The sequence below is a fragment of the Podarcis vaucheri genome (genome assembly GCF_965113315.1).
Source record: "Podarcis vaucheri genome assembly, chromosome: 13".
In the NCBI taxonomy this organism is placed as follows: domain Eukaryota; kingdom Metazoa; phylum Chordata; class Lepidosauria; order Squamata; family Lacertidae; genus Podarcis; species Podarcis vaucheri.
In genome coordinates, this window is record NC_138751.1 from 20,774,432 (window position 1) to 20,798,971 (window position 24,540).

At 46.8% G+C, this 24,540-nt stretch overlaps 1 protein-coding gene and 1 long non-coding RNA gene across 3 annotated transcripts in view; one reads left to right on the forward strand and one right to left on the reverse strand.

Moving 5' to 3' along the window:
* The window catches only part of ALDH16A1 (aldehyde dehydrogenase 16 family member A1), a 49,176-nt gene extending 30,377 nt beyond the window's left edge, over positions 1-18,799 (forward strand). Inside the window, exons 15-18 of one of the 2 annotated variants that reach the window (XM_082196894.1) lie at positions 5,229-5,433; positions 6,227-6,412; positions 14,419-14,544; positions 18,524-18,799. In XM_082196894.1, coding sequence (XP_082053020.1) covers positions 5,229-5,433; positions 6,227-6,412; positions 14,419-14,544; positions 18,524-18,700 — 694 coding nt within the window. In that variant the 3' untranslated portion in view covers positions 18,701-18,799. Of the gene's footprint in view, positions 1-5,228; positions 5,434-6,226; positions 6,413-14,418; positions 14,545-18,523 lie in introns of those variants that run through there. The other variant, XM_082196895.1, reaches the window with a different exon arrangement.
* The window catches only part of LOC309517732, a 37,270-nt gene continuing 27,192 nt past the window's right edge, over positions 14,463-24,540 (reverse strand). The window contains exon 4 of the long non-coding RNA XR_014213244.1: positions 14,463-14,588. This is a non-coding gene — a long non-coding RNA (uncharacterized lncRNA). The remainder of the gene's footprint in view (positions 14,589-24,540) is intronic.

The following is a 24,540-nucleotide window of genomic DNA, read 5'->3' on the forward strand; positions in this document are numbered from 1 at the left end:
ATGTTTGGCCAGGAGATGCATGTGAATGTGCCCCATTCGGTTCTCACCCTTATGGAATATAAGGGGTACACAGGCTGAAACAGGCTTTGCCCAACCCATTGAGAAGTCTGCAGGCGCAGTGGAAGCTTGTGAAGCAGACGTGCCTGATGTTCTAGAGAGACCAAAGGGTCCTAGCCATTTTAAGGGCCAGCCTTGATTCTTGGCTGTTGCCAATATTCCAAGGGAGGAAGCCCTGGGTCGTGTGGCAGGAACTGAAGACAGCATGTCAGGCCACAGTGGCAGCCAGACCAGAGGGGGCTGGGCTGTAGGACGCCCAGAAAGCCCAGAGGGGGCTAGAGGATGCCCAGAAAAAGTACCAAGCCCAGAGGGGGCTGAGGCTGTTTTGGGAAGCTGTTTCTACGCTTCAATAAATCTGTGTGATGGATTGTGGGCTGGAAAGAGGCTGAGAGAAGGGAAGAGGAAGGCAGTTACAAGTTGTTCCTCAGGCAGCAGAGCACCCAGAAGTGGGGGTGCAAGCCAGGCAAGCCGTTCCAAGAGTTCTAAGAAAGCCAAAGTCTCCAAGAGTTGTTTGTGCTCTGAGGCGAAGTCCAACAGCAAAAGGCATTGCCCTGCAATTGGCAGCTGGATGCAAGGCTAACGTCCAGAAGTTGAGACGTTACTGGAAGCAGCATGGGGTCCCGAAGAGATTGCTGTGATGCACTGCAAAGGCCATCGGAGAGGCCAGGACATGGTCACTAGGGGCAACCGGAAGGCAGACAACGCAGCTCGTGAAGCAGCTTTGAAACCTCCACCAGCACTCAACGCAGCCCTCATCCCACAACTCACTCCAGACGATGTGGAACCACGCTACACACTGGAGGAGCAACAGTGGGCACGCCAGGAAGGAGCAACACTCCAGGAGGGATGGTTCCAGCTACCAGACAACCGTGTTTTTGTGCCCCAGCATCTAGCCAGCGTGATTGTAAAGAACTACCACGAGTCTACTCACATAGGAAGCCCAGCTGCTAAAGCACACCTTGGGAGAATACTCTACATCCCCAACCTATCCCAACTAATTGCTGCTATCTCCCAAAAGTGTGTCCTGTGCGCCAAGAGCAACCCTAGGCAAGGCCACCTTCCCCCACCGGGTGTACAACACGTGACCTTTACCCCTATGGAAAGCCTGATTGTGGACTTCACTGAACTACCTCGAGTTAGGGGCATCAAATACCTGCTTGTGTTTGTCTGCACCCTGACGGGTTGGACAGTGGCCTCCCCAGAAGTATTGGCAGTGACAATGGCCCTGCCTCGATTGATGAAGTTGTGCAAGAAGTGTGCAAGGCGCGGGTTTGATGAGGTTGCCGTATTGAAACATCCCACTACCCCACTGTGGCTTTTCTTCCACACCACTGTCCAGTGCACATGGGTACTATTCCTACGGGAAGTTGCAGAGACGGTCGAAATCTATCGAGTTCTGGACCGCTCTTGCTGTTGTGGGGGGGGTAACCAACTGTCACTCAGGGGGTAGAGCACTGTACCAACCCCATCTGGTAGACCAGGTCCTAATCTTAATCCAGGTGTTGCATGGGACGGAGCCTATCTTAATGCAAATATTGCAGGGGAGGGAGCCTGAACCAGGTGCGCATTGAAATTGCTGAACAAGTGCCAGTAAATCCTGCAGCCCCACCTGTGGTTGTCATGGTGGCTCGAGCCTCCCAAAAATCCCAGAATACTGCCTGAACTACTGGGCCTGGTAACTCCACATCTAATACCCTTGAATGTGGTAGGGTATTCTTGTGGCTGCATAAGGGTTGCCACCCCAGGCTTCAGCCTCCATAGGCCCTGGTCAGAGACCACGTAGGTGACCTCCACCCAGTAGGACCAGCCTTTGAACTTTACAGAGTCTATTGCCATCCCTATAGCTCCCGAGGCCTAGCAGTGTATCAGTGTCAGGCAGCCACTTTTCCCTGTGTAGAGTGGGAACGTTTTGTGTGTAGACGCTGTTCACGCCTCAGTAGGGCCAGGAGTTAGAGGCCCACATGACCTACCCTTTGGCCTGTGGTATTACCCTTTTTGTGGTATTTCTGTGTTGGTGGTACAGTTCTTTGTTCTGGGCCACCGAACATTCCTCGAATCAGGATGTGGATCATACCCTGCCTCCTGATGGTTCTCACCTCTCAGATGGCCACCGGGTGGAGGGAGAACACCTTCCTGAACATGACCACGGCTGTGGCCAAGAGCCTGAACAGGTCTGAGTGCTGGGTATGCGTGCGAGGTCACGATTCTGAACACCACCTACGTGGTTCCCCAGCACCATATTTGAAGACTTGACAGGGTCATAGAGGGAGGCCCGTGTATCCACAGAAGTGTACATTTCCTGGCTCTCTATGATATTGTACCTATAGGTCCATCAAGCGAAAATGGAGAACCGTGCCGGTCAGCATTTTCATGATGGAAAGGGGGGAATGAAGGGGTGAAGGTCAGGATGACCAATGGAGAGCCAGGCTAAGAACCTCTGACACCATTATAGAGCCATCTAAGAAGCTAAAAGCCTGAAGTCATTTTCTGAGAGCAAAGCCTCTCTCCTGTTTGCAACTGTTTGCAAAGAGCAAGTGTGGTTAGGATATTTTGCAGAGGCAGCAAGCATGCAAGCTTGTGGGTGCAGCTAGCTTGCCCCTGCAGGAAGTTTGCCAGTTGAGGTTAAGCCATTTCTGAGAAACGACCCCTGACAAAGGCAAGTAGCAGGATGTTTGCTGACCGCCAGGCTCCAGGTGCTAAACCACACGACTCACTTCGGCACATTTCTTGGAAGTAGGGGGTTCAGGGGCACTTCCTGGAACTAGTACAGAGGTTAAGTAGATTATAAGCCAGTAGCGCCACCTAGTGGAATAGGCAACTTGGAACCGAAAGGACACACCAATTTATTAATTGGTTGAGCTTTAATGAATATGCATCAATGACCATAGGAAATTGTCAATCATTGGCTAAAGGGATGCCAAGGGGCTGAACTATGCTTAGCAAGAAGGTATATGAGTTAGCTACCCCCAAGGAGGGGTGGGCATTCTTCATTTTCCTGAATGCACCCTATTTGCTTTTTGTCTGACAAAAATCCAAATAAAAAAAACTTTTTCTTTAAGAAACTTTGCTGCCTGATTTTTTCATTCCTGGTCTGTATTTCTGAAGTCCCTTTCACCATGGCCTGTGTTTCTTGAGATAAGGCAACTTCCTTTGGCCTGTGTTTGCTGAGCATCAGGCCATCCATGCCACACAGCAAACGTCTTTTGAATCCCCAAGGGATTTCTCAAAATCAGAGTAGTTTTTTGGGGGGTGGGGGTTGCTGATTTTACAGGGAAGCGTTAAAACTTTCACCTGGCAATGTTGCAAGTAGATATTTGGATCCTGGCCCTTGATCGCAATATCATTTCCAGTTGGGGGGGGGGGGAGGTTATCCAGTTCTCCTCCCTTTTAAGACACTATAGGGATGAACAAGGCCTGGCTTTTGACAAATGGGGTGAGATTTGATGCAAAGTGACAAGATGTAGAGGCAGCTGCTAAGATACAGGCAGCTTCGCTTCCTGACAGTGTTGGAGCGATGACATTAAGCTCAGGGGGCTTCCAATTCCACCTTTGCCAGATGTCCACACCCATCTTTTCTGCTATGTCATCTGTGGGAATGCTCTCTTCCCTCTGCCACCAGTTATTTCTGGCGACTCCTCCAGTGTCGTCTGTTGCTCGTTTTCCTGCCTTGTTTCTGTTCCTTTGAATGACTTTTCACGTTTTAAATGTTTTTGGTTCCTGCAGTGCTCATGTTTCCTCCTTTCTCCTCTTTAAAAAAAAAAAAAAATTCGGCGGAGGTTCCTGGAAATCAGCCCACGTCCTTGCCACTGCTCAGCTGTTTTAAGGACAGATCTGCAGCATAAATTTAGAGTGCATCCGATTCATATTTAAAACACATTATTTGCCACCCCCTCTAGAATCCTCAGAACTGCAGTCCGTCTGTCCCCCCCAGCTGCAATTCCCAGAACCTTTAGCAAACTACTGTACTGTTCCCAGGATTCTTTGCGGTGGGGGGAGGGAAGCCATGTGCTTTAAATGAGCCTTGGATGTGTGGATCTGCCCTAAATCTCCCCTGTTCCTGAACAATCTTCTCTACTCCCCCACCCCCACCCCGGCTGCCTGTGTTTGTCCGTTGTCTGTGCAAGTGTGAGGTGTCTGCCCACTGCCAGGCCTAGTCATGGCACTTTGGTCCTGCCCACCTTTAGTTCCAAGTTGTAAATCTTGGGTCCAAACTAAGTCAAATGCACCAATGGAAAAATTAGTGCTGAGTTGCGTTAGGGTGCCGCCCTGAGCACACTTGACTTACAGAACACGACTCGCTGAACACAGTTTCTCCCTGATGAAGGGAGCAGGGAGGACAGCAGGCGGAGATTCACAGCACAAGGTGCCATAGCTTAGTGGCACAGCGGAACCTTGGAAGCTGGGCGTAATCTGTTCCGGAAGGACGTTCGAATTCCAAAACGTTCAAATTCCGAGGCACGGCTTCCGATAGGCTGATAGCTAGGCTTTTTTGCGGATCGGAAGCTGCATTGGATGTTCAGATTCTGAGCAACTTTCAAAAACTGGAACACTTACTTCCAGGTTTTCAACGTTTGGGAGCCGAAACGTTTGGGAACAGAGCGGTTCGAGAACCGAGGTTCCACTGTAGTATCAGGAGCCGGCCTGTGACGTTAACTCTTCCCCCCCCCCCCAAAGAAACCAAAACAGCACAGGCCTAGCGATCACAGCAACTCTTCCCTGGAGGTCTTGCCCCAGTGAGGCAGTTGCGAGCCCTCCCACCGCTCTCTAAGGCTTCTCCCCTGGGTCCTACCCCAGCAAGGCTCCTTCGCCTTGTCCCTCTTGGCTCCACCCTCTTCATTCCTCTCTCTGTACTGGGAGACCAGAGGGGAGGGGAGCTGGTCACAGCAGGAGGGGGAGACTCCTTGGCTTCTTCAGCAGCCTTCACTCACCTCTGCCTTTCTTGCATCTCTCCCTCTGGCATTTGCCTGCCTCTTGTGGGGAATAGCAGAATGTTGGGCTGGGTGGGGATCTTCCATCTGGTCCGAGAGGGGCTCTTCAGGCGTTCTTAGGAAGAGCAACGAAGCCTTCTGTGGTCTCCAAAGTGCACATCGCCAGGAGGTGTGAGACCACCAGAACCCACATTTCCTCTGCCTGCCCTTTCCCCCCATCTAACACGGAGTTGGTCTCCCCAGGTGGGCAAAGCAGACGCCTCATGCCCGGGCACAGATCTTGTACTACCTGGCTGAGAACCTGGAACTCCGCCGAGCAGAGGTTGCATCGCGGCTGGAGGCGTTGGCCGGTGCCAAGAAAGAGGCGGCTCTGCAGGAAGTGGACCTCTGCGTGCAGCGGCTCTTCTACTGGGCGGCGTACTCCGATAAATACGGAGGAGCTGTGCAGGTGCGAACCGGGCAGGCAGGGCCATAGAGCTAAGCACATGCCGTAGGACATTCCCCACCCCTATAGCTTTTGGGGGGCTTGGCTCTATAAGCTTGGAAAGGTTTGGGAGAAGGGCCACAACTCAGCAGGGAAGCATGGGCTTTTCAGGCAGAAGGTCCCAGCTTCAGTTCCTGGCATGTCCCGGTAAAAGGACCCAGTAGCAGAGGATGGGGAAGGCCTTCAGCTGAGATCCTGGATTAAAGAGACACGAAACCTCCTATATCCCAAGGGTCAGCTGCAGTTCCTCCCAGATGCCGAACAGCTGGATGGGAGGTTTTGCACATATTTTTTGTTTGGGTGACCCTGTGTTTTAGTCTCCATCTTTTAATGAGCACCATAGGATGTCTGCACTTAGCCAGAGAGAAAGGCAGACTTTGGGGAGCGGGCTGGATGGTGGGGGTGTCCACATGGAGCTTCCATTTGGGGGTGGGTTTATTATCCCCTTTCACAGTCTATGTTAACCCCCCCCCCAAACCTCACTCACTGAACGCCTTCTGCTTGCTTTTTTTTTCTTTATGCTTTATTGTTCCCTATCACATCTTTACAACACCATCTTATTATCATCAAATCAAAAACATCATAAAACACATAAAGAATAGAACAACTTTCAAACAGTAAGTTTCTTCATGAACATTAGACTTCCCTTCCCTTCCATATCCGTTACTTGTCTGATTTATTATTAACAGAATATTACTGCTTCTGTCTATTTTTTCTTCACATATATTATCTACAGAAATTACTCTCTCTGTTGCAGGAAACCTCTTTGTACGGTGCCTCCCTCCTCTTTCGGGAACCTCTCGGTGTCGTCGGCATCGCCTGCCCCGATGAACAGCCTCTCCTCGCTTTCATCAGCTTGCTGGCTCCTGCTGTTGTCCGCGGCAACTGTGTGGTGATGGTGCCCAGCGAGCGGTTCCCGTTACTCGCCCTGGATTTCTACCAGGTACGATTCTTTCTAGCCTATTTGTAGATCTGGGTGCAGGGGGTCTGAGTCCCAGGGACCAAATGCAGCCCCCGGGCCTCTCTGCCTGGTCCTTGTGACTTTTGCCAGGCCACAGCCCTTACTGGCTCTGCTTAGTACCCTCCTTGAATGTTTTTGCACTGGCTGCTCCGTCCACTTTTGTCTCTGGCACCACTCACCACTGCCATGCGACCCCTGGACGGGATTGTGACCCTCAGGGATGCAGGAGGTTCCTTGTCCCATTTGTAGATCAAATAAAGTGTATCTCTGTGTCCACTCCATCCATTCAGATGGTCTTTTATGCAGCGGTCATTTGTTCTCATTGGATTCATTAGCATTTAAGTGTATAGATCTTAGAACCTTTGATGTGTGTGCGTGCCAAGATAATCCAAGACAGAGTATCGCTGGGATCTTTCTAGCTGGGATCTTTCCAAGTTTTTAAGGGACAGTGTAAGCATAGCTTCTACATGCACCCCTTTTCCTTCCCCTATCTGTTATTAAAATGATCCCAAATCCCCACTATAGAGGGGAAGGGTTTAGATTGGCCATGTTGCTCAATTTCATATACTTTGACTTGGAATATGAATCTCAGCAACTCACTGCACTTACACCAGTACACCTCAGTTTTTCTCTGACTTGGATTTTAATCTGAGCCAGGGAAGAATTCAACTCCCCTCCTCCTCGTCCCATTAGCTGGCTTCCATCCGCCTCCTCCAGCTTCTCACCTTGCTGCGGTTCTGGCAGATATTAACCATAGCTTCTGGTGCATGGCTTGCTGCATTTGAAGTACAAGATACCAGGAGTCAAGGGCAGGAAGGGGGAGAAAAGGAGAGACCGGCCTCCCATCCTCTTCAGTCAGTAGTAGCAACACCTGAGCAAAGTCAGAAGATGCAGGTGGGAGGAAATCAGACTGCATTGCACTTCCAGGGATGTCATTTTCAGGGCAATGGCACCCACTTTTTCATTCAGCTGGACCATGGAGGTTTCTCTTTGACCCATTTGCCTGGGGATTTCTCGCACGGTTCCTTTTTAAAAGAACTTCTGGCATGAACACAGGCAAGTGTGGCTTCTGTGGTCCCCATGAAGGAATGCAGATTCCCTCACTTGGGGAAACCCAAAGTCTGCGCTCCATAAGTTGCATAACTGAAGACAGTAGCAGACATGTACTTGGCTCTGATATGGGGGGATAATTCAGCTTTTCCAGAGAGGTGCATTCCCCCCCCCCCTGTTTTGCAAAGAAATGAATAAGAAGGGGGAGATGAAAAAGGTGTTGCTTAGCCACTTCAGTCAAACGTGATTTGCTAACTGGAAGGCAGGAGATGAATATAGCACCTCCCCAAGAATTTTTCTCTTTCGGGGAAAGAAGAAGCTTTCTCAGTTTCTCTTCCCCACCAGCCTCATTCACAAATGGTGGTGCTTTGGGGATGCAGAATGGAGGAAGTTTTGGGAGGTCACGGCACCCTTCATTTTCCTGCTTGAATAAGCATGATTTTCAAGACTGGAAACGAAAGCTTCCTGTTTTCATCCCTTCTGTTCCTAATGCAGTTCTTTTGTTCTCCCATGTACAAAATGCACCCTAAATGTTTCCTTTCTTTATTTTTTTTAAATTGGGAGCGGGCAACTTTTATTTGATAGTTTATTTGATAGTTTAATAATAACTTTTGAAGGTTTCTTCCTTAAAAATATAAAGCAGTGTAGAAATGAAATTATTATTATTATTATTAATACAGAACTTGGCTTCGCAAGAGTGCAGCTTGGTGAGGTTGGGCATGTGTCACATATAGTTGTCCAGGGAATGAACTCCTCCAATGAAATAATCCCAGGGGATGGGGGGGGCAGTGTTAGTTGAGGGAATGTGATGCAAGTTTCTATAAAATGTAGGCACAGTGTGAAGAAAGTGGTTTAGGGAAAACCGCTCTCGGAATGACTCAGACCCGCAAGAGGGCAGCAGCAGCAGCCTCCAGTGAAACAGACAAGGGGACAGTTCAGGGCAGGCAAAAGGAAGCTCTTGTTTACATATTATGGGATTAATTTGTGGAATTCTCTGTCGGAAGGTAAAAGTGATGGCTGCAGGCGTAGGCAGCTGTTGATCTGGGCCCCGATCTGGTGGAACGCTCTGTCACAAGAGACTAGGGCCCTGCGGGACTTGACATCTTTCCACAGGGCCTGCAAGACAGAGCTGTTCCACCCTCTCTCTCCTTCTGTAATCTTCATAGAACTCTAGCCCAATGGTTGCCATTAATTTGATTCTGAACTGATTTTAAAATGTATTTCAATTAATTGACTGTGATTTTATGTAAACTATGCTATTTTTACTGTTGTTAGCCGCTCTGAGCCCGGCTTTGGCTGGGGAGGGCGGGGTATAAATTTTATTATTATTATTATTGGATATTAGACAGTTTCATGGAGGGTGTCAGTGCATCTGTGGTTTTCCAGGGACCGCTCAGGTTGCAGCAACTACAGCATCTGGGACAGGTGTCTGCTCAGCCTCTGTTTAAATATTTCCAGTGAAAAGAGAGGCCATTGCCTTCCACAGCAGCCTCTCCTGAAAGTAGGAATAAATATATCCTAACAACATTCATTGAGGTTGTAGGTTTTTTTTTGTTTTTGTTTTTTTACTAAAACTGGGGTGGAGAATATTATTGCTGATATCAGTACTACACTGTAAATACGTGAATACAAGTCATTAATGAAAGGAAACAAGCTGTTACCTCCGTATGTTACGTAAAAAGAAACGGCCAACACACACTTTAGTAGCAAGGGCATACAGTGAATTGGCCCGTTATTCATGGATAAATGACGATATAGTAGAATAATAGATTTGTCGAGTTGGAAGGGACCCAAAGTGTCATCTAGTCCAGCCCCTGCAATGCAAACCCCTGCAATATGGTTAGTGATCAATTAATTAATTAATATTGTTATTGGTACTCTGTCTGTTTACCTGTACTTGAGCATGTATTAAATGAACTCGACAAGCAGACATCCCATTATCTGCATTTCATCCATTCATTCATTTTACTTGTGTGCCCTTTTTCCACCCAGAAACTCATTCTCAAAGAGGCTTACAACCAAGAAACGAGGGATTAATTTCAAGCAAATCCTATGAAAACAATTTCACAAGAACGTAGGAAAACATAGCAGCAATTTCATAACATAGCACAACAGTAGCAATTCCATAATAACATGGCAAAACAATAGCAAATATAATAACATACAGAAACCACATTCCAATACAATATAACAAGATTACTTAAGCAGTGGTCAAGTTGCTTGCGGGGTGAGAGGGAACCGGCAACAATAGCGTTCCACAATGGCAGCCTTTTCCCACTTCTGCTTTTTCCTTTGGGTGTGTGGATCAGGATACCGGTCTGATTCGGTGTGAGGATTCGAATTTCGTTGCCATGTTTTATGTTCTCGATTTCTTCTTCATGGGCCACTTTTGGATTTGGGGGGGGGGGAGAGAGAGAACCTCGTGTGGCGTTTATGAAAGCATCCTAAGCAGAAACCGCACTCTCTTTGGCAGATGTTGTATATGCATTTCCAGAATTTGTCTTGCCAAGGATTGCAAAAGACAGTGCTGAGCCCAGAGTGTTTTGTCCCAATTTAGTCAAGGAATGTGGAGGAGCCTTTCTGTGAGACTCTCCATCTATGTGACCAGGCAAAGCAGAGAGAGAGAGAGAGAGAGAGAGAGAAGGTCGTATCCAATGCTAGTCCTGTTCAGACCCATTGAAACGAATCAGCATGATTAACTAAGGTTTATGAACTTCAGTGGGTCTGCTCAAGAACGCAACCCAGTGGAATCACCAGGCTGGTTCTAGGAGCATGGCAGAGCAGGAGCTAAAATGATGGCTCTTCATCTTCATCATGTTGTGAACCCCCCTGCCTTATTACAGTGGTGCCCCGCAAGACGAATGCCTCGCAAGACGGAAAACCCGCTAGACGAAAGGGTTTTCCGTTTGGAGGTGCTTCGCAAAACGAATCTCCTATGGGCTTGCTTCGCAAGACGACAATGTCTTGTGAGTTCCTGCTGGTTTTTTCCCCTCCCCCCTTTTTTCTAAGCCGCTAAGCCGCTTATCAGCTGATCCGATCAGCAGATAAGCCGCTAAAAGCCGCTAATAGCGCTAATCCACTAATCTGTCAATGGGCTTGCTTCGCAAGACGAAAAAACCGCTAGACGAAGAGAATCACAGAACGGATTCTTTTCGTCTTGTGAGGCACCACTGTACTTCATTCTAGAGGAGAGGATGACACAAGAAACCAGTCAGGTTGAGATCAGGACTCATAAGAGCAAAATAAACTTATATTACTATATTACCATACTTCTCTAAAGTAAACTTGTTAAACTATCTACTGTAATAAAAGACCTGGAAGTCTCAGCACTGAGTCCCTGTCTGTATAATAAGTTCAAAAAGAAAGCAGCATGTGCTACAGCCCTACCTATCCCAAAACTCTCAGCCCACCTCTATAGTAACTCTAGGGTTGCCTGGTATTTCCCAGACGTAGCCTGAATGCTGCAGCTGGAAGCAGTGCCTGGGCAGAAATCACCAAAAATCCAGATGTATGGCAACTGAAGTGTAGATTTTGGTGTGTGACCTTAAAAATAGCTCAAACTTTGTTTATTCAGATCCTCAACAACTTTGGCCATATTTTTTTTAAAAGTTCAACTTTAGCCAAAACAACAACAACCCTAAGTAGTTCATCAAATAGGACACCATCTCCATTTGATCTATGTGAGTTGGTGGTTCTACTTTATCACCATTGTTTAGTATAAAGGTAAAGGAACCCCTGACCATTAGGTCCAGTCGTGGCCGACTCTGGGGTTGCGGTGCTCATCTCACTTTATTGGCCGAGGGAGCCGGCGTACAGCTTCCGGGTCATGTGGCCAGCATGACTAAGCCACTTCTGGCGAACCAGAGCAGCGCACGGAAACGCCGTTTACCTTCCCGCTGGAGCGGTACCTATTTATCTACTTGACTTTGACGTGCTTTCGAACTGCTAGGTTGGCAGGAGCAGGGACCGAGCAACGGGAGCTCACCCCGCCGCGGGGATTCGAACCGCCGGCCTTCTGATCGGCAAGTCCTAGGCTCTGTGGTTTAACCCACAGCGCCACCCGTGTCCCTATTGTTTAGTATACTTTGATATTAAGAAACACCAGGAATGATAGCTATTATCAGCTTGAGAAAGAAAAGAGAGTAACTTCCTGATTCTGCACCACGGAATGATGTTCCTTATGCATATAGCCTAGTGTCCATTTGTCAGAGAAACCTAAAACTATTAGCCTTTAAAGTACCGCAATCCACATATATAAATCGGGAGGCGAGAGTGGAGCTACACGTCCACCTTCTTACTTTGCCACATGTGTGAATGCGCCCCCTCAGGAAAGTAAGGATACTGCAAAACATTTTGTAGTCGGGGCAACCAATGGCTCTTTAGCATAGAAAGCTGTGCAGCTGAAAACATTGAGGATGACAGCTGCAATGGCAACTGGTTTGAGAACAGACAAAAAGACCAAATAAGTCTTATCCCAAGGAGACGCAGGGCGTTTCTCCAATTCCCTGCACAGACTCTTCAAGAGGTTCCTGCCAACAATGCAACCTCCTTTTCATCACTGATGCAGGAATGTACAACTATCTAGTTTGAAATTATCTGTTTCTGGCCACTAGGATTAGTTCAACAATTTAAGGGGGGAATCAGTCTTCTCCTTGTCAAGGTCTTGGGGCCTCTTAAGCAGCAGGTGCTCAGAATAATAAACAAGCTGTAACTCCCTTTCAATTTTTATTTTTTAAAAATCTATTTGTACTACAAGCAACTCCCCATTTACGCGGAGGTTACATTCCGGGCCTCCATGTGTGCCTGTGAAATTCGCATAAATGGGAAGCACCTAGTGGCTTGCGAGGAGACCCTCCCTGGAATCCGAAGAGGACATTTTTGGACTCCAGGGAGGGTCTCCTCGTAAGCCACGAGGACTCTCCAAACTTAATCAAGTTTATAATACCAGCAGCTCAACAGGTAATAGTGAAGAATTCAAAGATGGCTGGCTGCTTAATCCCAAATCAGTGGTATTGGGAATTATGGCAAAGAGCAATTATTGGAATACAGCATTCATTCAAACAAGGGCGTGGCAAATAATTTAGATTTTTACATGTTCTGGCATGGCTTCATAACCTACTAAATGTGAGGAACCTCTCAGATGTTGCTAAACTGCTGCTTCCATCAGCCTTGTCCACTGACCATGCTCGCTGGGGGTGATGGGATTTGTAGTTCAACATCTAGCAGGACAAATGTTCCCCACACCTGACCTACACAAGGGAGAAAGGGCTATCAAATCCCTTCTAAAACCTTTATTTGAGTGTGGAAGTCCATCTGGAAGAGTAACTGCCTATCTTCACAGTGCGGACACAAATTGTACAGAAAGGATGTCAGACAAAGCCAAGATGGGAAAGAGAAATGAACACAGAACTTAAAGCTATTGCTATATATTGCTGTGTAAAAGCCTCTAAACCAGGCATAGGCAAACTTGGCCCTCCAGATGTTTTGAGACTACAATTCCCATCATCCCTGACCACTGGTCCTGTTAGTTAGGGATGATGGGAGTTGTAGTCCCAAAACATCTGGAGGGCCGAGTTTGCCTATGCCTGCTGTAAGCAACAGCTTGCAGCTTTCTGTTCTCTCTGGTTTGGTGTTCATTTTTATTACTCTAATAAAAAAAATGTGTTTATACAAAAATCTGGGAGGGAGTTATAATTTTCCCCTTGAGAGAACTAAAGGCTTATAATAACAAGTGATTTCAAAATTACGCAGTGACTAATTCATAAATCACTGTCACAAAAAGCTTGTAAAATTGCTGGCAGGAACCCTTTGGGATTCTCTCTTCTCTCTTATCCCACTTTAACAATCATGGCTTCCCACCCTACAAAAAACAATAGTAAATCCTGGAACTGTAGTTTTGTGAAGGGTATTCTAGCAATTCTGAGCACCCTGAACAAACTACAGTTCCCACGATTCTTCACGGAAAGCCATGATTGTTAAAATGATACAAGTGTTTGCTTTAGCCCAGGTTTCCTTTACTGCTGCCTGGTAAGGAGAATGCTATGATTTTCCCATGAAGGAACATGTAGCTGTCATTATTCTGAAGCAAGAGCCGTCTGCAATGTTCAGGCATTGAATCCCCAACTACTTTTACATGGAATGAAAAGGAGCACACACATATCTGTGGGACTGTATGCTTCTGGAGTGGATGGTGTTTGCCCAATAGTACAGTGTCTGGGTTTTCGGTTTTGTATATTTTCTGACAGATGGCTAAGTGGAGACAGCTGGTAACATGCAGTTGAAAGTCAATGCCTCAGATTCCTTCCTTTTCTACTCTTTTCCCACACAAGATCTGAAAAGTTACATTATCCCTCAAATGTCGATGCACATTCTGCACAGTCCATTCTCTTCCGTGGCACACCTGAAGTATTCCAACATGTTGTGGATCTCTCCCAGTAGTCCTCTGGGACCCAAATGGGACAAAAAAGTGTGCAATTTAGAACTTCAAACTCTTAACACCAGCCAGAAGCTTTTGGAGCTGTAGCCAACAAAAGAAATTTCAGGCACTTTTGTATAGAACCCAAGGACAATGGGGTTATTGCATTATTTTTAAAAAAACAAAAACCAGATATTACATAATCCTTGGTGTGTTACCAATAAACCCATATTTTAAAATGTGTTTCCAGTTTGCCTCATAGCCTATATGGGACCTTTGAAATCTTGCCTCCAATATTTATTTTGGTGCCGGCCAGTACAATGGTGCAGTCAGGAAATAGTTGCAGAGGCAATACAGGGTACGGTTACTAATTGAACAAAGCAACAACTGCGTTAGCAGGTCTCATCCAGGCTACAATGAACTAACCTCCCGGGCTCTAGTCATGTGACCAGAATTCTCTAGGAGTTTGTCTTAAAGTGCCAGTCACCTTTGCAACAAATGGCGTCCGTCTCTTCTCTGTCAGGTACTAGATACTTCGGACGTCCCTGGTGGAGTGGTGAACATCATCTCTGGCAACTGGGACCATTTGAGCCGGGCCTTAGCCGAACACCAAGATGTGCAAGCTGTGTGGTACTTTGGCTCTAAGGAGGTTAGTATCCCTTGCAAATACTGCAGCAATCTAATGCAGTTGCCCTGGGAGGAAAAATGCAGAATATGCTACCAGGACAGAGCTGAGCTTCCTGAGAATCTCTGCTTTCGTTCTGTATAAATAAAGCAAGTTCCAGATCCTTGCATATGCAATAGTACACCTTCTTCTCTCAGGGAAATGAAGTCATCATCAAGGCTGTACAGTGGTACCTCAGGTTAAGAACTTAATTCGTTCTGGAGGTCCATTCTTAACCTGAAACTGTTCTTAACCTGAGGTACCACTTTAGCTAATGGGGCCTACCACTGCGCCGCCGCCGTGCGATTTCTGTTCTCATCCTGAAGCAAAGTTCTTAACCCAAGGTACTATCTCTGGGTTAGCGGAGTCTGTAACCTGAAGCGTCTGTAAGCTGAAGCATCTGTAACCCGAGGTACCACTGTATGTACTTATTTCTGCAGCATGAAGAGGTGAATTCTGTGACCTGTATAAAAGCACACATGCATGGTTTCTCACGTTGCATGAAGCTCTGCATTTTTAGTATGAAAGAGCAATATCGGAGTAGTATTAGCACATGCTCAATCGCTGGCATCTACTGGGTTAGAAAACACCCCATACCATGCACAGCTGTTGCCACTCTGTGTAGACATTGCTGAGCTAGAGGGACTTGGTATCCTGTGGCCTCACAATGCAACACACAAACCAGACTTTGCAAAGTATACAGGTAGAAAAGCCACAGCAGCGAACACACAGAAAAATTAAGCAGCTGCTCTGTGATGCCCTAGCTGGCCAGTTAGCTCAGTTGGTTGGAGCGTGGTGCTGATAACCCCAAGGTTGCAGGTTCGATCCCTGTATAGAACAGTTGCATATTCCTGCATTTCAGGACTATATGTTCCTCAGGGTCCCCTTCCAACTCTTGGATTCTATGGTTACCAACTTCATTAATGGTAGCATTGAATAAGGTCTCCAGCGCTCACCAACACTGGGGCAAGGTGCGAATCAATAGGAAATTAGTTCCAAAGTTCTGGGGCCGCCACCGAGAAGGCCCAGTTTTGTGTGTGTAGGTCAACCTAACCGATATTTTGAGGCGGAAACTCAAGGCCCACCAAAGCAGAACTTAGGCTGGTCCAGGACTATATGAGTGAAAATGGTCCTTTAAATAACTTTGCCCCAAGCTCTTTAGGACTCTGAACCTTTAAAGGAAGCTTTGCCCACAGCCGGCCCAGCTTCAGAGTTATGCTTCAGACATCTGGCTTTCCCCAGCATCCAACAGGCCGAATTTTGTGCCAGCTGCAATTTACAGCCCTTCAGAGCTAAGCCCATGTGAAAATACTGGTATATACAAAGTAGAAAAGTCAGGGGTTATCTTGGAGCGAATGTTTTGAATAATTTTCTATATATAGCTGACAGACAATGAATTGGAAGTTACCCCTTCCTTTTTCCCATTCTTTTTTGCTTTGTATACTTTATTTCCTTATTTTGTTTCCCTTTTCACAAGTTTTAAACCTTTTCTTCCTCTTTCTTTATCCTTGCTTGTTTTTAAGCATTAGAAAAGGCTATTTTGTACTAAATTGTGTGCATGTGGACTTAATAAACTTACAATAATAATAGAGCCATCCCCAGGTGAAGTCCATTCCAGTACCCTAGTTTTGGAACTAACCAGTCTGGCACAGCTGCATTGGTCTGACTGACCCCCCCAAAGGCTCACTCCCCCATTGTCTTCTGAGACAGACATACGCCAACAAAAACAGGGCACGGATGCCTAAGAGCGAGTCCAACTGCTCCAGACAGGGTTGTGACTGGTGTACAAGCTTGAGCTCGTAGAAAGTGTTCCTGCCTATAGCTGCTACCTGCGACTCACTACATGAGGATGAATCCAGCAGTCCCTCCCAAGCTACCAGGCAGATTAATTTTCAGCTTCTCTTCCTACCTATTAGTATACTGGCACATCTCAACCTCCATCAGTAGCTGTGTGCACATCATACATTTAAAGCACATTTCCCCTCCCTCCAGGAACTGTAGTTTGTTCAGGGTGCTGGGAATTGTAGCTCTGTGAGAAGTAAACTACAGTTCCCAGGATTTTTTTTGGGGGGGGGGGTATATGCTTCAGATGTATGGTTAGTATGCAGCCAGTGTTTCTCATCTGTAGAAAGTCTGAGAACGGATTGTCTGCTTCCAAGAAATCTGCTGCTTCTGCATTCTTGTCTCAATACACAGAAGTGTGTCAGGGGAAAATTCAGCAGGGCTACAGGACTTTCTGAAATTGGGTTTTTTTTTAATTGAAGCCAGAGCCCATTAAGTGGCCCCGGCTCAACCTGAAAAGCAATTTTATTCTGTCCACCAATGGCCCCTATAGGTAAAGGTAAAGGGACCCCTGACCATTAGGTCCAGTCGTGGACGACTCTGGGGTTGCAGCGCTCATCTCGCTTTATTGGCCGAGGGAGCCGGCGTACAGCTTCCGGGTCATGTGGCCAGCATGACTAAGCCGCTTCTGGCGAACCAGAGCAGCGCACGGAAACGCCGTTTACCTTCCCGTTGGAGCATTTATCTACCTATTTATCTACTTGCACTTTGACGTGCTTTCGAACTGCTAGGTTGGCAGGAGCAGGGACCGAGCAACGGGAGCTCACCCTGCCGCGGGGATTTGAACCGCCAACCTTCTGATCGGCAAGTCCTAGGCTCTGTGGTTTAACCCACAGCGCCACCCGTGTCCCCCAATGGCCGCTACCTAGGTTTAATTAAGGTGCAGCCGAGAGAGAGATTGAGAGAGATTACTGCTTTCAGGCTTCGCATGAAAGAGAAACCATGTGTGAAGAAAAAGGTTATGTAACATTGTTTAATGATTTTTTTTAGGTTTTTGTGGAGTAATGCCCAAGCCCAGCCCTTGATAATAGTGAGGCCTTTATAGGGAGGTAGTGCATTGCCTTTATTATTCAAGCCTGGCAATCAACTGTGTTTGGGTGAGGTAATGGTTCTGGAGAATCCAAATATCTCTAAGAGCAGTAACAACTTTGTATTCTCCAGAACCATCCCTATTCTCTCAGGAGCAGTCTGGAGGCCAAAAGTACATTTTACCTCACCCGAACACAGTTTGTCATGGTTTCCTCAGGGAGAAAACCAACAGTGACGGACACACGTCTCTGAAAGACACCATGCCTGCCGCCACGGGTGTTACACTGAGATCCTCTGACGGGGCACTTGTGGTGGTTCCCCATTCCCCTGAGGTTTGGCTTTAGTGTGGCAGGCCTTGTCCTGTGGAACTCCCAGCCTGTATTGGTTTGGCAGAAACCACCCCCTTCCTCCTTTTATAAGTCTTTTGAAAACTGTACTGTTTAGGCAGACCTTCATAATCTGAATTTTTCTTTTGACCAACCAGTATTTCCTGATGTTTCTATTTTGTTTTATAGATGTTTATGAACTGATTCTTTGGATTTTTTATGTTCTGTGAACCACCTTGATATATATACAATGAAAGCACAAATTATAAAATTTCACATTAATAAATATTTTTTATCATTTGTTAGACGTTATTAGTCGCTTGTTACCTTAAAGGTCACCAAGTGATTTACGTTTAATAATATGTGAATAGGCCTAAGGCCAGCAGCACACAGCAGTCTTGACAAACTGCCGACCCCCATGACCGCGATGGGGCACACTGCTGATGCGATGGGCCCCATTTAGGGGTTTGTGACCCTCACCAGGTAGATCACTGTTCAAGGGCATACTCTCAGCTCATAGGGCATGATACTGAGGCCTGTCAAGACAGCGGGACTGAGCACATACATGAGAATATTTCCCAGAAGCCTCTGCAGTGGGCATGAGTTCCACATGATAGATAAGTCAATTGGGGGCAGAAATGATCCCTGAAGATCAAGAACTTTTTTAAAAAAAAACACCTCTGCCCGAGATCAGTGAAGGTACCCCTTAACTTGGAAGAGTTCCAGTTCCTCTGCTTTATTTTGTTTTTATTTCCTCTTCCGCCTAGGGTTCTGCACTTGTTGAATGGGCCTCGGCTGGGAACCTGAAGAGGACCTGGGTGAATTATGGAGCGGAGGAGCGTTGCTGGGCTGACCCACGAGAGGGGGCTGGGGAAGAGTTTCTCTACCAGGCCACGCAGTGTAAAAGCGTTTGGATGCCCATGGGCGATATATTTGCCAACTGAGCCGCTGGATCAGTGGGGCTGAACTGAAAAGCAATCAGGGTTGGGAAACATTGAGATTGAGAATAAAGATTGTTTGGTAGTTTTTTATATATAAGAAAACCCCTCTGCTGTGGAAATGTTTCTATATTTATAGCTGGTTGAATCTGTTCCTTATCCAGGAGAATCAAATCAAATCAAATTTTATTAAATGGTCACAGACCAGATTAACTCGTACAACTAGTCAGCAAAGCATAGCACCGGAAAAAACAAAGGACAATTTCAATACAGATTAGGCCAAAACAGCAATTTAAAATTAGACAACATACATAAAATTAAGTATTTGCCTTCGCCTGCATATTGACATTAGAAAGCTCTTGTTTCCTACGCCTAATAGCGGCTACACAAAATTTGGCCAATCCAGGAGAATCAATGGTTGTCATCTTCCCTTGTCCCATTCACAAAGCTCCACTCCCTTCCAATGAAACCAGCCCCCTGCCCTGCCATGTAGGGATTAGATCAAGGGTTCAGAACTGGATGTGGGCCAAATCCTTATCTCCCCTCCACCAAGCCCTGCAGACTAGGCAGGGGTGCTCACCTGTCAGCCATGAATATCACAGAGACGTCAGGCAACTCATTTTTGCTCCATGTAATTCTCTGAAGCCCTGACAATCAGGTGACAGGCAGGTTGCTGTGGCTTGGCCAAAAGAGCTTCGCAGGCCAGAGGTCCCCCCCCCGCACTAGTTAAACCAGGATGGGGGACCTGTGGCGTTCCAGATGTTGCTAGACCAGCATGGCTGATGGTCAGCCAGGATGGGAGTTGTAGTACTGCATCTGGAAGGCCACAGGTTTCCCAACCAAGTTAGGCAGATCACTCTTTATTTCCGCTAGGTGTGTGGCGCTGTGGGTTAAACCACAGAGCCTAGGGCTTGCTGATCAGAAGGTCGGCGGTTCGAATCCCCGTGACGGGGTGAGCTCCCTTTGCTCGGTCCCTGGTCCTGCCAACCTAGCAGTTTGAAAGCACGTCAAAGTGCAAGTAGATACCTTCCTGTGGGAAGGTAAATGGCATTTCCGTGCGCTGCTCTGGTTCACCAGAAGCGGCTTAGTCATGCTGGTCACATGACCCGGAAGCTGTACGCCGGCTCCCTTGGCCAATAAAGCGAGATGAGCGCTGCAACCCCAGAGTCGGCCACGACTGGACCTAATGGTCGGGTGTCCCTTTACCTTTATTTGCCTCGCAGAGCTACAGTTCCCAGAGTGGTTTAATGGCCAATCCCTCTTCACAAGGAACCTTGCGGGGGCAGCCCATCTGCCCATCACCTGACATCATTGTGGTGTCAAGGGATGCTGCACTTGGAAGCCCCGCTTGCTGGGACTTCAAAGTGCAGAGAGCAGCGCTGTCGCAAAGCTCACAAACAACTGCACCTTTAACCTTCTGGTTTTTCAGAGGTCGAAAGGAGCAGTACAAAGGTGTTTCAGAGCATTGGATAGAAGAAGAAGAAGAAGAAGAAGAGGAGGAGGAGGAGTTTGGATTTGATATCCCGCCTTTCACTCCCTTTAAGGAGTCTCAAAGCGGCTAACATTCTCCTTTCCCTTCCTCCCCCACAACAAACACTCTGTGAGGTGAGTGAGGCTGAGAGACTTCAGAGAAGTGTGACTGGCCCAAGGTCACCCAGCAGCTGCATGTGGAGGAGCGGAGACGCGAACCCAGTTCCCCAGATTGCAAGACTACCGCTCTTAACCACTACACCACACTGGCTCTCCCCACCCAACCACTCCTTGAGTAGGGCACTCTGCCACTGCCCATTGTTTTTTCATATTTTCAAATTGCCAACTGAAAAGGAAAATGGAGAACCAAACTTGGGCTGGGAAAATGAAAAAAGGGACGGGGCCAGCTGTTCTACGACTCTATCTCCTCCTTTGGCATGGCACTGCTCATTGCAGGGGGCTCATTCTGTTCATGTTCTCATTTGCAGAGTCCCTGCTCAATTCTGGAGCCTGACTGGGGGAAAACAACAACACCCCACTGTTGAGGTTTTCTGATGCTTTACCATTTGGGGTGGGAGATGGTGGCGATGTGATATTAATCAGAAGTGGCTGTGGTATTTCAAACACTTGCTCTGAAGAGATAAAGGTCAGAAGGGTGGTGGGTTGAGCTGGGGGAAAACAGTTCTGAGAGGTGTTCTCTGTTAGTCAGAAATGGAAAGTCACTTGTCCTTTTTGCAGCCTGTGTTGAGGTCTCATGCAAAGGTTTGGTGAGAGAGAGAAAGAGAGAGGCGTCGTGCAGTGGTTAGGCCATTGGGCTTAAAGGTGAGAGGCCTGGGTGTAAATCTCCCACTCAGTCATGAAACTCAATGGAACATCATACGCAAGTTGTCTGACCTACTGCGGTTGGAGGAAGGCAGTAATTCTTCTGAATATCAGTTGCTGGAAAGCACAGGAGGGGAGGGTGCTTTTGGGTCCCACTTGCAGGTTTCCCCAGGCATCTGGTTGGCCACTGTGGGGATAGGATGTGGGGCTAGATTGGTTAATGGCCTGAGCCAGCGCCCCTTCTTATGTTTGTTATGATGGGGTTCTTGTGGGGATAAGACTGGACACACAACGATACAGTCCATGAGCTCCTAAGAGGGAAGGTGAGATACAAACTGTCATATAAGTAATTGGATCTAGCACAACTGTTAGAAACTTGGATGCCTAAGGCTGGAAAAGCGTCCAGTTTGGAAGACCAGAGGGATCCTACACACAACTGTTGCCGCAACTGACCTTAATAGATTGGAGAACTGAGCCAAAACATATCAAAATGAATTGAAACATGGACAAAAGCAAAGTTATACACTTAATCAGGAAGAACCAGATGCATAGATAATAATAATTTATTATTTGTACCCCGGCCATTTGGCTGGGTTTCCCCAGCCACTTCTGGGCAGCTTCCAACAAAGATTAAAAATACATTAAAATGTCACACATAAAAAACTTCCCTACACAGGGCTGCCTTCAGATGTCTTCTAAATGTCAGGTAGTTGTTTATCTCTTTGACATCTGCTGGGAGGGCATTCCACAGGGCAGGCGCCACTACTGGGAAGACCCTCTGCCTGGTTCCCTGTAGCTTTGCTTCTCCCAGGGAGGGAACCACCAGAAGGCCCTCGGCGCTGGGCCAACACCCTGTTTGCCAGTAGTACATGTAAAAAGCATCGAGGGGGGTCTTAACATGACTCAGTGGTGTGATGCAGCGGCAAAAAAAAAGAAAAAGAAAAAGCTAATGTTCTTCTAGGCTGCATCAGCAAAGGTGTCCAGATCAAGGAAATAATAGTCCCGCTCTATTCTGCCTTGGTCAGACCACACCTGGAGTGCTGTGTCCAGTTCTGGGTGCCACAATTTAAGAAGGATGTTGACAAGCTGGGACGTGCGCAAAGTTGGGCAACCAAGATGATAAAAGGGTCTGGAAACCAAGCCTGTTGAGGAACGGTTGAGAGAATTGGGTATGTTTAGCCTGGAGGAAAAGGAGACTGAGAGGAAATATGATGGGCTCCTTCAAATATCTAAAGAACTGTCACATGGAGGATGGAACACGCTTCTCCTGCTCCAGAAGCTAGGACCCAAATCGATGACATCGGTTTACAAGAAGGGAGATTCCAACTAAACATCAGGAAGAACTTTCTGACAGTAAGAGCTGTTAGACAGTGGAACAAACTCCCACAAGAGGCGGTGGACTCTTTCATTGGAGGTTTTAAAGCAGGGCTTGGTTTGGGATTTAGTTTGAGGTTTTAAAGTAGAGCTTGGTTTGGGATTTTCTGACTGTTGGAGCTGGCCCCACATAGTTTTGTGGTTTTTCAGACGTCCACTCTGGGGCAGCAGCTGAGGAGGGGTAACTGAGGGGCCTTGCCCCACCCCCAATTTTTTTCAAGGAGCTCCTACGGCAATGTGAGCCTGCCTCCACCTCACCCTGTCCTGAAGGGCAGGAGCAGTTTATGCCACTCACCCTGGATGGAATGAGGAACAACATATGAAGCCAGATAGAGCCGGTCACAATTACTGATTTATAGAGATGAGAAATGAACCATAGAGAAGGAATTTGTTGGAACCATCTGCATAGGTGATAACCATCCGGAACAGCTATACCTAGGGGGCTGATCAATATCCATTGTGTTGGGCTTTCTTTAAAGCTGGACTTCCTGAGCACTGCTGGGATTCTGAACAGGGAAAGCATGGGAGGAACATCTTTATGAGCACAGCTTGCATATGTGAGAAAAGAGAGCGACTAAAATGGGGCTATTTCCACAGAGTAGAAGCAGCCTGAGACTTGGCTCTGCAGTGGATGAGACCGAAATTACTGGGAACCTTGAGAGTGAAAGCGACCAGGTGATGCTGGAATTTGTAGTGTTATGTAAACCTCAGATTTCAGGACAGTTGGTTTTAATAAGCTTTGATAAATGATTATCAGGATGATGCCCATGGCTCAATAATCCTGGTTGGCAACGCAGAGTCCACAACAAGCAGAAGAAACTCAAAAAAGGAGTTTCTAAACAGGGCAGAATTTTTAAAGGCAATTCTACCCAATTCCTGCTTTCTAAACAATACAGAAACGCAGATGCAGCCTGCCTTTGAAATTTGCACTTCGAATTTTGCAACACAGTTCTCAATTCGCATAATGTGTACAAAAATGCACATACTACATGGATAAAAATGTAGTTTATTTAGAAGTGTTGATAGTTGCTGGGAGAATTTCTATTTACCTGTGTATAAAAATACGATTCCCAGAGTTCCCAGGTCAAAGGGATTGACGGTTAAATCTGGGAAAGATTGTGACTTCCTATGTGCTGTTAAGAATCTGCTTTTGTCGCTTTTCTCAAGTTTAGGTCCCGCCCTGTGAAACCAAGGAAGTTTCCTGGTTTGAGACTAAGTTTGGAGAAATTTTACCAGAATGGGAAGGCGTGTGAGAGTTCAGCATGAGAGCACATGAATTATATATACCAGCTGGCGAATTCAATCCCTGACTTAATCCCTTAAATAAATGGAAAGGCTGCATAGCTTGCAAAGATCTGTTCCTGGAAGCTTGCAAGGGCTGTAGCCAATAGATCTATTTATTTATTGGATTTTTGAAAAAAAAAATGCTGTTATGGTCACTTTCATAGGCTCAGTAATGGGGTTTTCCCAATTGTTCTACCACTGTGGGAACTTCAGCTAAATCAACACAATGTCAGGGGATTCCCTGTCTCAGTGAACACATTCAAGCCCCGATTTCACCCACCCCACTCTCTCAGTCCCCCATATCCTACCCTGTTCCCACCCCTGCATTAACAGAAGAACAATACTTTACAGTATAAGGAATGCAGACCATGTATCTATCAAATAAATATAACCCTTCATATCAAATAGAATAAGGGGGGAAACAGAAAAGCAAGTGTCATTATTCAAGCAATTTATAACAGAAGAAATAAATGCAGAAGTACAACAACTCTTCTTAAAAAAAACCCCAAACAACGCAAAGGGTCACCCTCTCCTCCCAAAACTCAGACCAATGCGAGCAGAGAATGCTCAGTGGTCACCGAATGCTGGGTGTTAGAACTGATGGACCTAAAAATGAGTTGAGGGGGGAAATGACACAGCTAGATTTGTAATGTATGAGAACAGTAGCCAGACAGGGTAGGCTTAATCGGGGGGAGATTTCACTTTTTTGAACCCAGAAAGGGAAATCTAGCCACAATCTCTGTTAATAATTGGCTTGAATCTGCCAAAGGACCGCTCAGCCCTGTGGGGTAAATTAAGCTGAGAGTGAGTGAATGGCTCAAGGTCACCCAGTGAACTTCATGCCTGAGTGGGGATTTGAACCCTGCTTTCTCGGGTCCTAGTCCAGCGCTCTAACC